Source organism: Ornithodoros turicata, unplaced genomic scaffold (genome assembly GCF_037126465.1).
Source record: "Ornithodoros turicata isolate Travis unplaced genomic scaffold, ASM3712646v1 Chromosome21, whole genome shotgun sequence".
Lineage (NCBI taxonomy): Eukaryota > Metazoa > Arthropoda > Arachnida > Ixodida > Argasidae > Ornithodoros > Ornithodoros turicata.
The window spans coordinates 1,745,190-1,758,951 of NW_026999337.1; the positions used below are offsets into that span (position 1 = coordinate 1,745,190).

At 48.5% G+C, this 13,762-nt stretch overlaps 2 protein-coding genes across 2 annotated transcripts; one reads left to right on the forward strand and one right to left on the reverse strand.

Annotated features, from left to right (window-relative positions):
• Positions 1-3,900: 3,900 nt before the first annotated feature.
• Positions 3,901-11,902, reverse strand: LOC135373143 (uncharacterized). Its single transcript, XM_064606402.1, has 2 exons — positions 6,673-11,902; positions 3,901-4,460 (listed from the first exon to the last, which is right to left on the reverse strand). Exons 1-2 carry the CDS (start codon positions 11,900-11,902, stop codon positions 3,901-3,903), a joined length of 5,790 nt encoding a protein of 1,929 aa, XP_064462472.1.
• Positions 11,903-12,378: 476 nt separating this feature from the next.
• LOC135373145 (uncharacterized) lies at positions 12,379-13,338 on the forward strand. The gene has a single exon (XM_064606403.1). The coding sequence runs from the start codon at positions 12,379-12,381 to the stop codon at positions 13,336-13,338; it is 960 nt and encodes a 319-aa protein (XP_064462473.1).
• The last annotated feature ends 424 nt before the right edge of the window (positions 13,339-13,762 follow it).

Here is a 13,762-nt window from a genome sequence, read left to right on the forward strand (position 1 = left end):
GGCCCTCGCAATAATTTGTGGAGTTAGAAAGTTTCATCAGTACTTATGGGACAGGAAATTTACGTTATACACTGATCACAAACGGCTTACTATGATTTTTGGCTCGAAGAAGGGAGTTTCTGTGACATCGGCAAGCCGAATGCAACGTTGGGCGTTGATTCTCATGAATTATACGTTTGATATAGAGTACGTACCGACGGCCAAGTTTGGAAACGCAGACGGGCTCTGCAGACTTCCGGAAGGCCCAGACAAGCTTTTCGACACAGATATGGACAGGTGGGAGTAAGTCGCCATCTTCCCATGCATTTCTCCCTATTCAGCGCGTCAAACGGCGGCGGCAGCTATCAGACGTCCCACAGTTATTAGCACAGAAATATCAATATCTCTCCCCATACTTGGCGCAAAGCATAAAGTGTCTGGGCACACTGTGCCTAAAGTTGGATGATTGTTTGGATCCAAGTGGATTACAGACTCAATCCAAGCCATCCAACTGGCAACTTGCCCAAGCCAAGCCCAAATGCTCCTAATGTCAACAAGAAGCACCGCGAAGGCGAAGATAATGCGAAATCGTCGGTTTGTGAATTGAGGGAACGTATTTTTCGAAGTTCTTGATCTACAATATGCTGCACAGTTTTGTGAAATTGGTGATTCGTGGCTTCCGGGCTTCAAGCCTTGTTTACGTCGTCGCGTTTGTTGGAGTAGTGTTGTCGGTGCTGTGGCCTTTACATTTGCGTGCCATTTACCACTTCTACCATAAACGATTACCTGCGATTTTTGTGAATTCGTTTCAAGTTTAGCGAAGTGAAGTACGCAGCATATGAATCATCGTGCTGGCTGCATCATGCAATTGAACTATTAATAGATGCATCAAGTTGTTTGCATCGAATGAACTGCGCATGTTGACGGTACTTGGCACAGAGCTCTGTAGCTCGATGTGCGATATCACAATCTGCCGTGATTCAGGCAGAATAGCTGTTCGAATGCACGAAGTAGAGGGAAACGTGTAGGTGAATGAGAGAGCAACACACAAATTTGTTGCAACAAAGGAAAATCTGTTTATTAATGCGAGTCACGATTTCATTAGAGAACAGTACAGTAAAATTAAGCTGTTTCACGGGGTAGTCAACAGACATGTAGCTGCTGCTGCCAAGGAGCATGTAAAAACGTAGTCGTGGATGGGATGCTGTTCTACAGCGTTACGTCTGGGCAAACTATACTTCTGTCTGTCTTTTTTTAGGTATGCTCCGTAGAAAAGGGAAGAAAAATGTGGAGGTACAGTCTTTCAGTTTCCCGTCTGTAAATCAGGATGACATCAGGTGCTGCTGATGCATTTGGGTGTTATAAGCTTCGTAATTTTTCTCTTTTCTCTGTGCAACTGGACTTCACGTAAAGGAAGTCAAATATACAGTTGTCACAATTAATGGTCACAAATGCTGAATGTTGTGATATCAAACCTGCCTTGCATAGTTTATTTTTGCGCTAAAATAATTTTACACCATACACATGCATTCATATTGCCACTAATTAGCAGATATGATACATGATTGGAGTTCAGACAGAGATCACGTTCAACCAGAATTGGGGCTCAACTGATTCGGGGTAATAATCAGTAGGAGATGAGTTTAACTTGAAAAAGTCAGACCGTAAATATAATGTTGTAGGTAGACAGGCCGTTCGACACATGTACACCTCTATATTAAAAGAGTGGATGGTGATCATGAGTGGTCTACTTTATTGTACTGAATACATTTAACACACAACTTATGAATGGTCAATATTCCTGCAAAATATTATAATGAATTGAGATTCATAAAGCGAGGCTTATAATTTTGCAATAAATAATGCAATGGGTTTTGTTTGAGAGAGCACTGTTAATAAAATAAAAGAATTTGTGAATTTCGTCAATCAAGAGATGATTCTATTTTGTTTCAGTGAAAATACAATTGCATTGACTTTCTTTGCAACAAGCTGTGACTGTACTACACAGGAGCATTCACTACGCCACGCTGCACTGTCAGTGTCGGTACTCCCCATATAAAAGAGATGATCGAGTGAGCAGCCACGATGTAGAACATGTAGCACATAGCTGTTTGATGTGGACAGTCGTAGTGCCCGCGTACTTTGCTGGAGATTCTTCCTTGGTTTTGGTATAATTGCACAAAGATTTAAGCCATAGTTTTGTGGTTAGTACATGAATTTTAGTCATGTAACACGTGCCAGATGAATATGCCTCACACAAACTATCTGGCCACCCTTTTTTGGCTTTTCTGGCTTTTAAAAATTACATTTATGCAGCAATCATGTACTTTGAATTAGTACTTTACTTTTTAAAGGATTTGAAAACCCTTGCTCAAGCAAAAAGTACGCTGCAAACCGACTTTCAACTGAATCTTGCACTTGAACTGACTCTTGCACACAAGCACAAGCAGGATAAATTGAGAAAATTCACAGAGAAGTACAGAGGCACACTGACACTAAAAGGAATGAAACAGTGTAAGCTTCATCACCTGAACATGTATACTTTGTTGACATGGAGCCAGAATGCTAGGGCATGGACCAGGCTTCAGTACAGCTCGACTGTGTCCACCATAAAAGAAGCATTGCTGAAAATGAGTGGAGCACATGAGGTCGTGTTTGCAGTCACTGTAGGATTTCACATTCACTTCCTCAAGTCGCTGAACCCATATCGAATATCGTTCCGTAAGTTGTTGTGGGAGTCTGTGAGGGCGACAAATTTTCATTAACAATGTTACAGAAACAACAGAAGTAGTGCCCTCTTTATCTTTATTTAGCACACACATAATACACCTTCAAATGTGTTGGAAAAAGCTAGAGGATCTCCAGCTGCAGGTGCATGCATCCCTAGAGCCTTCCCGAGTGGAGCTGTTAATGGGATGGTGCAGCATCTGCTTGCCGTATTCCCAGAGTGAAAATATCTGAGTGCTTGTATTATCGTGAGTAAAATACAAGGTGCTCCTATATGTGCGTGTACTTGTATCTGAAATGCAGTTATTTGCTTAGTAACTTGCACTGATTCTTTCGGTACCTTTTCTCAGATGGTTGAACAAAGACATGGCAGATGGGATCCAACAAATATAAGTAACTGGGACAAGGTGGGTGCTAAGCGGCATGCTACCTTGCGGCATGTGCCCTCTAGTCAATGCTATGTTAGTAAAATATTTCTGATGTTTAAATTTATAGGTTTGGGTGAATGTTACAAATATAAAGCTATGTTTGTACATATTTGCACTCTGATGTACAAAGCTGCACGGCCAGGGAAAGACAAACTTAATTCAATCAAAAACATAGTGGAAGAATTTCACACACATGAAAGTAGGAAAAGCAGGCTACTTACTTTGGGAAAGATGCTCCTGATCCACCCTCTCTGCACTGCGTGCAGTTCTCTTTTATGCATTTATTGGGCAACAACAATAACAACATGGGAGCTCCATCGCCAGAGGCCAATGGGGAGTTTCATGTTCATGTTGCTGACTTCCGGAACAGCGTCGAAGCTCTCGGATTTCGGCTCTAATGAAAGGCATCGGTAATCACGATATCTTTGAAATCGCCAATAAACTTACTAATTAAAGACACGTTCACGCGTTTTATGGCTTGACAGGTTTGACAACCACGGATAAGAAACCGAAATCTAAGCAGGCTCGAGTTAGAAAGCTCAAAGGTGGAGGCCAGTCTAAAAGAATACATCGGAACAATAAAACACACAACATATAACCCCACTCTAGATTTAATCGCTTTTTATCACGTTTCACACGTCTTTGGTACACACAGTGACAAAACGACAAACATGAACCAAAACCATTGTTCAGATTTCCTCCGCCAAAACTAGCGGGCTCCGCCAGTTCTGCCCTGGCAACACGGGGACGCTTAATGGCGGCTTCCTTAGTTTGACGGCAGTTTTGGATGAGCTCCGGTGACCTGGATATGGAGAAGGGTGTGTTTGACGTCTTTCTCACAGAAGTGAACGCTGTCCTGCATCATACTGTTTCCATCTTGCCCATCGCGGTAGAATATATTGCGGAGGCTACACGTCGAAACACCTTGCTGGCAAGGGTGGCTGAAGCCGTTAGCGAGGGCTGGCCAACAAACGTCGATGCAGACGTCAAGCCATACCATGTGCGCCGCACGGAGTTGACATTGCACAAAGGGTGTCTGCTTTGGGGTCTCCGATCCGAACAGTGATTCCGCCAAAGTTCCGGAATTCTCTTTTGAGCATCCTGCATGAGGGGCACGTAGGTCAGACGAAAATGAAAATGCTAGCCAGGTCTTATCTATGGTGGCCCGGCCTAGATCGGGACATTGAAGAGCAAGTGAAGTCCTGTGGACCATGTGCTGCTGTTGCAGCACAGGAAGTCCCGGTTCCGCTTCATCAATGGGAACCTGCCGAAAAGCCTTGGGCACGTCTGCATGCTGATTTTGCACATCTGGACGGGAAGCGCTACCTGATCGTGGTCGACGCTTTTAGCAAATGGCCTGAGATAGCGCACCTAACGAGCACCACGGCTGCGCACACCTCCACTGCCTTCAGTGAAATGTTTGCTTCGAAATGGCCCGCCTTTCACCAGCAAAGATTTCAGCCGGTTTCTTCAAGCGAATGGAATCAAACACATTCTTACTCCGCCTTACCACCCCCAGTCCAACGGGTTAGCAGAGAATTTTGTTTGCACTTTCAAAACGGCTCTTCGCCGCTCCACAGAGGAGGGGAGGAAGGACACTGTTCGCGACTTCTTGTTCCAGTATCGAGTAACACCGCACGTCACAACAGGACGTCCGCCCTGTGAAATGTTGAACGGCCGACATTACCGCCACACGTTGGACATTATCTGCTCGGGTCAGCCGTTCGTGTCTGCGAAAGTTCGCGCGTCACGGGACCGCCAGAGGACGAACTTAAATAGGAAAACACGAGTTTTCAGACTAATCAAAAGGTTTGGATGTTGGACCCTTGCAAGAAGGCGCACTGGAGAATCGGTGTCATTGTGGCTAAGCAGGGATCGGTCATTTATGTAGTCCAAGATGAGCACCAGCTTCGGCATCTGGTGCACAAGGACCACATCAAGGGGCGAAACTCGGTGGAGTCGTAGGAGGACCAGGCAATTTCCATTGGCGTTTCTCGACTGCGTGAGAGGTTCCCTCCGCCGTTACCTTTTCCTGAGGCACCCGCATCCTAGGCGCCCGAGAACGAGAACCACCCTATCCATCGGTATCGGTGCCATCGGTATCGGTATCGACCATCGGCCACCACCCCATATAACTGGATCCGGAGACAATGCTGTCCAGCGTTATCCCACCCGCACACGGAAAAGCCCGGAACGCTATGGCTACAGCTGAGGAGGGAGGGATGTAGTAGCCGCGAAGAAGAAGAGGTGCCTGAGTGCACGTAGTTCTGTTTTTGCTTTTGGTCCCTCCGAAGCGGTTGTTTCGGGTCATCTCTCTTTTGCTCCTATGTTGCATTAAATCTTTTATCACTCTTCCTACTGGCAAGTCTTGGGTCATCTCAAATGTAATACGCAGGTTTTGCCCCGTGAGCAATTTCTTTTGCGCTTTTTCGTCCGCTAGAATGTTCCGTTGGGATGACAAAAGACGCGAACTATATCAGAATTTGTGAATAGCATGGTTGTGCAAGTGGATACAGCCTATACGACATCCTGGGTATAGTTGCGAAAAAATCCCGATCCCATCTCGGGATCCCAGGATCCATATTTCGAAATCCCGGGATTGTAAAAACGGCTCGGGATTCGGAACCCTAGTCTGCGCGCACAGAACTGAGTTTTACACATATGTGTTTACTTGAGGCATGCGTACACTTCTGCTATAGATTACGCCATAGAGAAGAAAGATGCATTACACGTAACGCTATAGCAGAGTTGTTGGAATTAGTAATTAGAATTAGATCAATCACGCAGCCCGTTTGTACTTGGAATCTCGAAGATTGTACCAGCTAGAATGCAATCACCCATACATTAGGTGCGGGCATTGGATAGTCGTTCTTTCGGTTGATCACACCACTAACGCTTAATAGGTGATCAAATGATGGGAGCAAACTTCCTGGAAGTGTGAGCAGCATGGGATACAGTTAATAACGAGTATTTTGTAAGACGTTACGCCTTTTTCGCGTATACGTCGGCGAGCGTGCCTTGTTCTTCTTTGTTCAGGTAGTAATTAGCTGGTACGTTTAGCTCATATGCCCTAGTGCTTCAGGTACACCCATTGTTATTGTTCCTATGAGGTGTGTGATCATTAATATTTTGTTATTACAATCTTAAACGAAAACGCTTAATCAGCGGCACATTTTAGCGATATTGTGCTGCTAATATAAAAGGCATCACGTGATGTCTGTACAGATATAGTTCGTAGAACTTAGACTAAGCTATATTATGTGGCGCTTATAGCATTTGGCCCCTTAGACCGACAGGATAGCCGTTACACGTTGCCGCTTCTTGCTAGCGTTCACATATAACATTTGCGTAGGAGACAACCAACATTCTCCCTGCATGAAGCTCGTCAACAGCCACCGAGGCGATGCTATATATAAATGGTGTTTGCTCTAACGTGTCAAGAAACTAAGAACTATATTTAAAGCGAGCGATAAAAGAAAAGCAAGTTGTACTTTACTGCTACTTGAGTAAGAAACAGGTATTGCTTCACTAGTAGCACCTGTGAAAACTTTATCAACGAGGGCCATTTTCCATTGAAGCCTGGGACAGTTGGGCTCTTTGACGAGAACTAAATCTCCGGTTCGAACGTCGCAGTCGTTTGTCCCTTTGGAGTGGTATGCAGAACGTAGTTCCGAGAGGTATTCTTGCTGCCACCTATTCCATACTGCATTGAGGTAGTGCAGCTGTCTTTTCCATGTCTCCCTTATCTTCGTGGACGATGAGTCATGGATTGTGTTCCGCGATGTGGTGGATTCCGTCGATGGTGGTGCGAGTAGACGTCTTCCCATTATCATGGTTGCTGGAGTGAGTGGTGTCGGCTCGGAGTTTTCGTTGTAAACAAAGGTTATAGGTCTTGAGTTCATCATCGCCTCCACCTCAGCCAGCAGAGTTTGCATTTCGGTGAAGTCTACGACGTTCCTGGACAGGGTTTTCCTCAATGCTGATTTTACGGATCTTATCAGTCTTTCATAAAAGCCACCCCACCATGGTGCGCGCTCCGGTATGAATTTCCAGCGGATTCCGTTACGTGAAGAATAGTCCTGCACCAGTGGGTCCGTTAAGATCCTCTGTATGTCCCGAATTTCTCTTGCGACCTTTTTGAACGTCAAGGCATTGTCCGAGTAGATGGTTTGGCAGATTCCCCTACGAGCTGTAAATCTTCGGAAGGCTTGCAAGAACTTGATCGCCGACATGTCCTCGCACAGCTCTAGGTGCACAGCCCTTGTGACGGCACAAGTGAAGAGGACAATGTAGCCCTTGTGGTAGTTCCTCCTTCGCTTCAACATTACTGGTCCCGCAAAATCGATGCCTGTGACCTCGAAGGGATGACTCATCGTCACTCTGTCAGGTGGAAGTTGGCCATCAGGTTGTGTCAGATGCCTTGCGTCGTTTCTTCTGCATGTCACGCAACCTCGTAGTATTCGCTTGACTTGTTGGCGTGCTCGGAGTATCCAGAACCTTTCGCGTAGCTGCACTAAAGTGTCACGCACTCCGCAGTGGAAAACTTGTCGATGGGACTGTAAAATTAAAAGGCGAGCATAATGCGAGTGAGTTGGCAGTATGATTGGATGACATTCCGAAAATGTTTGACGACTACCACCCATTCGTCCTCCAAGCCTGAGGATGCCGTCGTCGTCAATAAATGGCCTTAGATCTTTCAACTTCGATGTTCGCTTAAGTGCATTGTTGCTTCCGAGTGCGCTGATTTCGTCCGCGAATGCAGATTCTTGTTCTTGCCTTACCCAGTAGCGTTCGGCCTGTTGAATCTCACTAGCGCTTAAGGGACCGTTGATCCGACCTATTCCTCTGGAGTTCTTGGTGAATCGAATTATCCACGCTGTTACACGATGGAGGTTATTGACATTGCTGAATCGTCCCAGATCCATCACTGGATCCGAGCACGATGGTGCGATGGTTTGGAGCACAACCTGCTCTTTATGAACGTGAGTGCGTGTCATCTCATTGACTTCAGGAGATGGCCATTTGTCATCAGATTGCGCCAGCCATGATGGTCCTTTCCACCACAGCTTGGACTGAAGCAATTTCTTGGGACTTGTTCCTCGCGTCAACAAGTCGGCTGGATTTGCTTCTGTTCCCACGTATCTCCATCGATCTTTCTCTACCTTCTGTTGAATTTCTGTGACCCTGTTGCGCACAAACTGCGGCCAGCGGTTTGCGTCCCCTCGTATCCATTGCAAAGCAATCATTGAATCTGTCCAAAAGAAATCTGAGGTGGTGAGCTTGAAATTGTCCCGCAAGTAGCTGGCGAGACGAGCTGACATCAGCGCACCAAGTAGTTCCATACGAGCTAGAGTAACCTCCTTCACTGGTGCTATTCTTGATCTTGCTGCGATCAGTTGTGTTTTGTATCCGTCCGCGCAGCCGCCGAGACGTAGATAAACAACGGTACCGTACGCGCCGGGGCTAGCATCAGAGAAAAAGTGTAGCTGTGGCTGGATCTCAGTGCTCATGTCCGGTAAGTAACAACGTGGTATTTCAATGTCTTTGAGATCCTGGAGCTCGTTGTGCCAAGCGCCCCATTTACGAGCGATATCATCTGGTAGCGGAGCATCCCACTCCAACCCGTGCTTCCAGATTTCCTGTAGGAGCATCTTTCCGGTGACGGTGTACGGAAGGATGAAGCCCAATGGGTCATATATTTGTGCCACAGAGCGCAGCACCTGTCGTTTCGTGGTCATGCCGTTGTACTCTCCTGATGTGCGGTGGAAGTCAAGTGGGAGAGACAGCGTATCCTGCTCCTGGTTCCAAGGAATGCCAAGTACTTTCGTTGTGTTTCCAATCAAAACAGCATCCGGTTCTGACTTAAACTTCTCGCGCATCGCATAACTGTTCGAACCCCATTTTTGGAGCTTCATGGAAGCCTTTCCAAACAGCTGTAAGGTTTCGGTGTACATCTCCTCTGCCTCCTCCTCGTTCGCCGCACCAAAAATGACGTCGTCCACGTAAATGGAATTTTCAAGTATCCTTGCTAGTCTCGGATGCTCACTGGCGTGCCGCTGGATATGGTGCTGTAACGTGGCTGCCAGGAGGAACGTGCTAGGGGCCGTGCCGAAAGTCACCCTAGTCATGCGCCACGTTTCAACGTTAGGCAGTAGCTGGCCGTCTACCGGCGTGGTGCTGTACCACAGCAACCTAAGCGCGTCTCTGTCATCCTCGTGTATGGCGATCTGTAGGAATGCCTTCTGTACATCCGATACCAAGGCTACTGGATAAAGGCGGAAGTTCATAAGTAGTGGCATGATATCCGGATTTAGGTTGGGGCCCGCGTTCAGATTATCATTGAGCGAGCTGGTGCCAGCTTCATGAGAGGATGCGTCGAAGACGATCCTCATCTTTGTAGTTATTCGATCCTCCCTGATGACTGCGTGATGCGGCATGTAGTATATGTGTGCTGCATTTTGGGCCTGATCCATTTCCTGGGTAACCTTTTCTGCTACTCCAGAGACAAGATATTCACGTATGGCTGCGTCGTATCTCGCCATTAACCCTTGTGACTTGGTTAGACGCCTCGTGACTTGTGAAAGACGTTTCTCCGCAATGTGCTTGTTGTCTAGCATTGACACAACTGGTTTCCACGGCAAGGCAACTGAATACCTGTCGTTCTTCAACTGAATGGACGTCTTGAAGTTATCGAGGACAAAGTGATGCTGTGCTGCGTCTGTCTCATCGCAACGTATGCCGATGCTGTCCAAGTTCCAAATTCGCTCCATCATGTCGTTCACCGCTTCGCGATGTTGGCTTGCGTGCAACACAGTCACCGTGTGACAGCTTGCTGTGCGCACCACGTTTGGTAGAGAGCATGGTCCTTGCAGCGTCCAGCCAAGTGTCGTTTCGACGGCTTGTACACCTTGATACACCGGAAGAGTGCGCCCGGTAACAAATTCCCAGTAGTGGTCCGCACCAATCAGAATCTCTATTTGTTGACGTAGGGCACCGTCGCGACAGTCGGCTATTGCCAGCTTGTACTGCTGCATGTGCTCTTTGATGACATCAGGTGGAACGTCCAAGACTTGAGAGCATATCTGTTCCACCACCAGGGCTGTTATCTTTTGATGTTCACCTCTTCCATGCATAGTCCTTAAACTGAGCTCAACGGCTTCCAGTACTTCTGGACGATTGTGTTGAACTCCGAATGCCCCAATGGAGATGTGCTCTGTGCGAACGATCTGACATCCGAGTGCTTTCGACAAGTGACGAGTGATGAACGTGCGTTGACTGCCGCCGTCGAAGATTAGGCGCGTGAAGACTTCCTCCTTAGTTGCGTGTGCCCAGGCTGTGGCGGTCTGAAGTAGAATGCGTTGGGGGGAGCGATTGACTGTGGTCTTCAGAGTGACTGCCGCGGACGTTCCGGGAGCAGGGGCAGATGGCCGAGGCTTATATTCTGGGTCGCACATCGTCGTTGCGTGGTGACCGGCACATTTGTGGCATTTTGGGCGGGTTCTACAATGTCTTGCAGCGTGATTCGGCTTGCAACATCTGAAGCATCGGCGTTGCTCTGCTAATACGTGTTTCTTTTCGGCAAGAGACTTTGTGCTTGTACAATCTGCTATCGCATGGCTTGTCATGTTGCAAAAGAGGCAGCGTTCATTTCCCTTGCCTGCCTTGACCATGTTTTGCAATGTGACCACTGGACGACCATTCGCCGGTTTAAATTTGCGAAAGTGCGGCGTCTTTGTGGGGTCATGTTCGGGAGGAGATTGAAAGGTACGCTGGGTGATTTCTTCGCGGTGCCTTACTTCGTTTCCTAGGAAGGTCAGTAATGACTTCAACGCGTTGTTGTGAAACGATGTGCCTGTAGAGGCTGATGTCAAAGCGGTTGATGTCGAAGCGGTTGATACCGTTTTCTCGGTAAGTACACGGTTAAATTGCAATGCCATATCCATCGGAAGAGATCTCAGCAAGATCGGGTACAGCATAGAGCAGTAAGACTCTGTAGTAGTGCCAAGGCAGTTCAGTCCTCGAATGTGAGCCTGGACTGTGTCATATAGCCTCCGCAAGTCGTAGAGATGTCGGCTCGAACGTACGGGTTCGATATCCGCCAGGCTTTTGAGGTGTTCTTGAATTAGTAGATTATCGTTGCCGAAACGATTGCGGAGAATCTCGACGGCAGATTCGTAAGTGCCAGGAGTCAACTGTAGACCTTCCACGGCGTTCGCAGCTTCCCCTTGTAGTGCAGCCATTAGGTACTGCATCTTGCTACTCTCAGGGAGTGAGGCATTGGTGTGGATAGTCACATTGAATTGACTCCAAAATTGCTGCCAGTGACATCGTTTGCCGTCGAACTTCAGCATTTCTAGTTTGGGAAGGCGAACAGCGGCTTGCGTTTGTGGTGCTTGAACGGTGTGTACCCGCGCAGGGGAGGCATCTCCCTGTGGATGTGCGATGGCAGGGATATCAGAGGTGGTCACAGCACGTCTACGGGCGTCGACGTGTGCCTTTGCCATGAAGAGGGTCATTTCCAATCTGTTTTGATAATCCAGCTGCTTCGTGAACTCCTGGTCAAACTCATCTTCAGTAAGAAGAGGTTCGATCTGACTATCGACTTCTTTGAGAGAGGCGTTGAGGCTTTGTAGCCTGTCGATGCGTGCTGCCAATTCGGTAATGTCCTGAGGTTCTTCACCCGCCGTTCGTCGGTCAAGATCGTTCTGGATCGTCGTCACCTGGTTCCGCAGAATCTTGCGCTTTTTGTTCAGCTGAGTTCGGTCCATCGCTCAAGCTCCCTGTAGTCTTCCCGGTCAGTACTTGTTGCGTTCTGGATCCTGGTCACGGCACCACTTTGGAATACAGTACAGGGAGAGCAAGTAGGTGACGATGTTTATTGGATGGTGCTTGGGAGAAGAATGAAAAAGCGTGAGCAATCGCGTGGGCGTGCAGGCGCTGAGTCGTCGTCTTCAACATAGTATTCAACAGCCTGCCACCCACAGATGAGAACGACGTAGTGTTTCAAGATTTCGACTATTTTTCTTGTGACTCGAGCTTGTAGAGGTGCTGGACGGGTCTCCTGAGTATCGTTCTACCAGGAGTCCTAATCAGCACCTGTGTTTCTTAGTCAAGGCGCTGAAAAGAAAGTAGCGCTCGGTTCTCTTTTATCGCTCGCTTTAAATAAAATTTCCGGACAGTGGCGGCAGTATCGGCAGCGCCAACATAGCGCCGAAGCGCGCGACGAATAAAATCTCCCGAGTTCATGCGAGCTAAGGTTCTCCTGCTGAGCAGTTGCGTACTCTGCCTGTCGCTTCGCAACAGTGGTGACCCGAACGTTCGATCCACCAGAATTTTGCACCACGGCGACAACCCATCTGCCGCTCCGCCCGTCGCTCATGTTCCTAGTGCCGCTGCGGTAAAGCTGCCTCCTTATTGGAATCGTAACCCCGCTACCTGGTTTGCACAGGCCGAAGCCCAATTTCACTTGTCCGAGGTGACCTCTCAACTTACCAAGTTTTATCACGTCGTGTCGGCGTTGTCACCTGCAGCCGCCGACGAGGTTTACGACGTCATTACTACTACTCCCCCGGACAACCCCTACGATAGTCTCAAATCCGCTCTTCGCACCAGGACGACCACCTCCGCGCGCTCGCGTCAGCAGCAGCTTCTCTCTGCTGAAGAGCTCGGCGACACACGGCCTACCCAACTACTTCGTCGGATGAAACAGCTTCTCAGCAACAGCACACCAACCGCTGGCGGCGATTTCCTTCGAGAGTTGTTCCTACAGAGGCTTCCCCGTAACGTACAAATGATTTTGGCCACCGCGTCAACTCTCGCCATCGACGAGCTCGCTGCTCTTGCTGACGCGGTCATGGAAGTCGCTACTCCGACACCCGTAGACGTTAACGCTGTCCATACCCCTCAGGCAGCTCATATCGATCGCCTCGCTGTGCTTGAGCGGTCGCCTCGACCCGTGTCTGTGGACGACCTTGCCCAGCAGGTCAGCAGCCTCACTCAACTCGTAGCGACCCTTGCCACCCGCAGTCGTTCGCCTAGCCCAGTCCGTTCCCGTTCAAGACCAAGTTCTCGTTCCGCTCGTCGTCCTCGATCCGGAAGTGCGCAGTCAGACGGCCTTTGCTGGTACCGCCGCTGGTTTGGAGCAGACGCACACCACTGTTTGCTGCCTTGCACTTGGACGGGAAACCCACCGGCCAACCACTAGTGGCGGCGAGTGGAGACGGCCCTTGCTGCAGCCGCCTTTTTCGCGTGGTCGAACGCGTCACCGGGCAGCGGTTTTTAGTTGACACCGGTGCAGAAGTTAGAGTCATACCCACCAATGCGCTCTATCGCCGCTCCTATCAACCCTGCTTCACGCCCCCCTGAAGGCTGCCAACAATTCAACTATCTCAGTCTCAGAAGTCATTGACCTTGAACTTGGGCCTGCGCCGGGACTTCCGATGGCTCTTCCATATCGCTGACGTCACCCACGCTATCCTTGGCGCCGATTTCCTGCAGCATTTTCGCCTCCTCGTCGACGTCTGCCGCAAACGTCTCATCGACACCACAACCCGTTTCCCCGTCCACGGCTTGCGGATTCACACGCTACCATTCCGAGTCCTGTCTTATACTGTTCCTGAGTCTGGCTA

What these genes read in the sequence shown, in the direction of transcription:
- LOC135373145 (XM_064606403.1), top strand. Translation starts at nt 12,379, where the DNA reads ATGCGAGCTAAGGTTCTCCTGCTGAGCAGTTGCGTACTCTGCCTGTCG.
- LOC135373143 (XM_064606402.1), bottom strand. Translation starts at nt 11,902, where the DNA reads ATGGACCGAACTCAGCTGAACAAAAAGCGCAAGATTCTGCGGAACCAG. An exon ending in CGTTGATAAAGTTTTCACAG is followed by an intron (nt 4,461 to 6,672) that starts GTGCTACTAGTG and finishes GACCACGATCAG; the next exon opens with GTAGCGCTTCCCGTCCAGAT.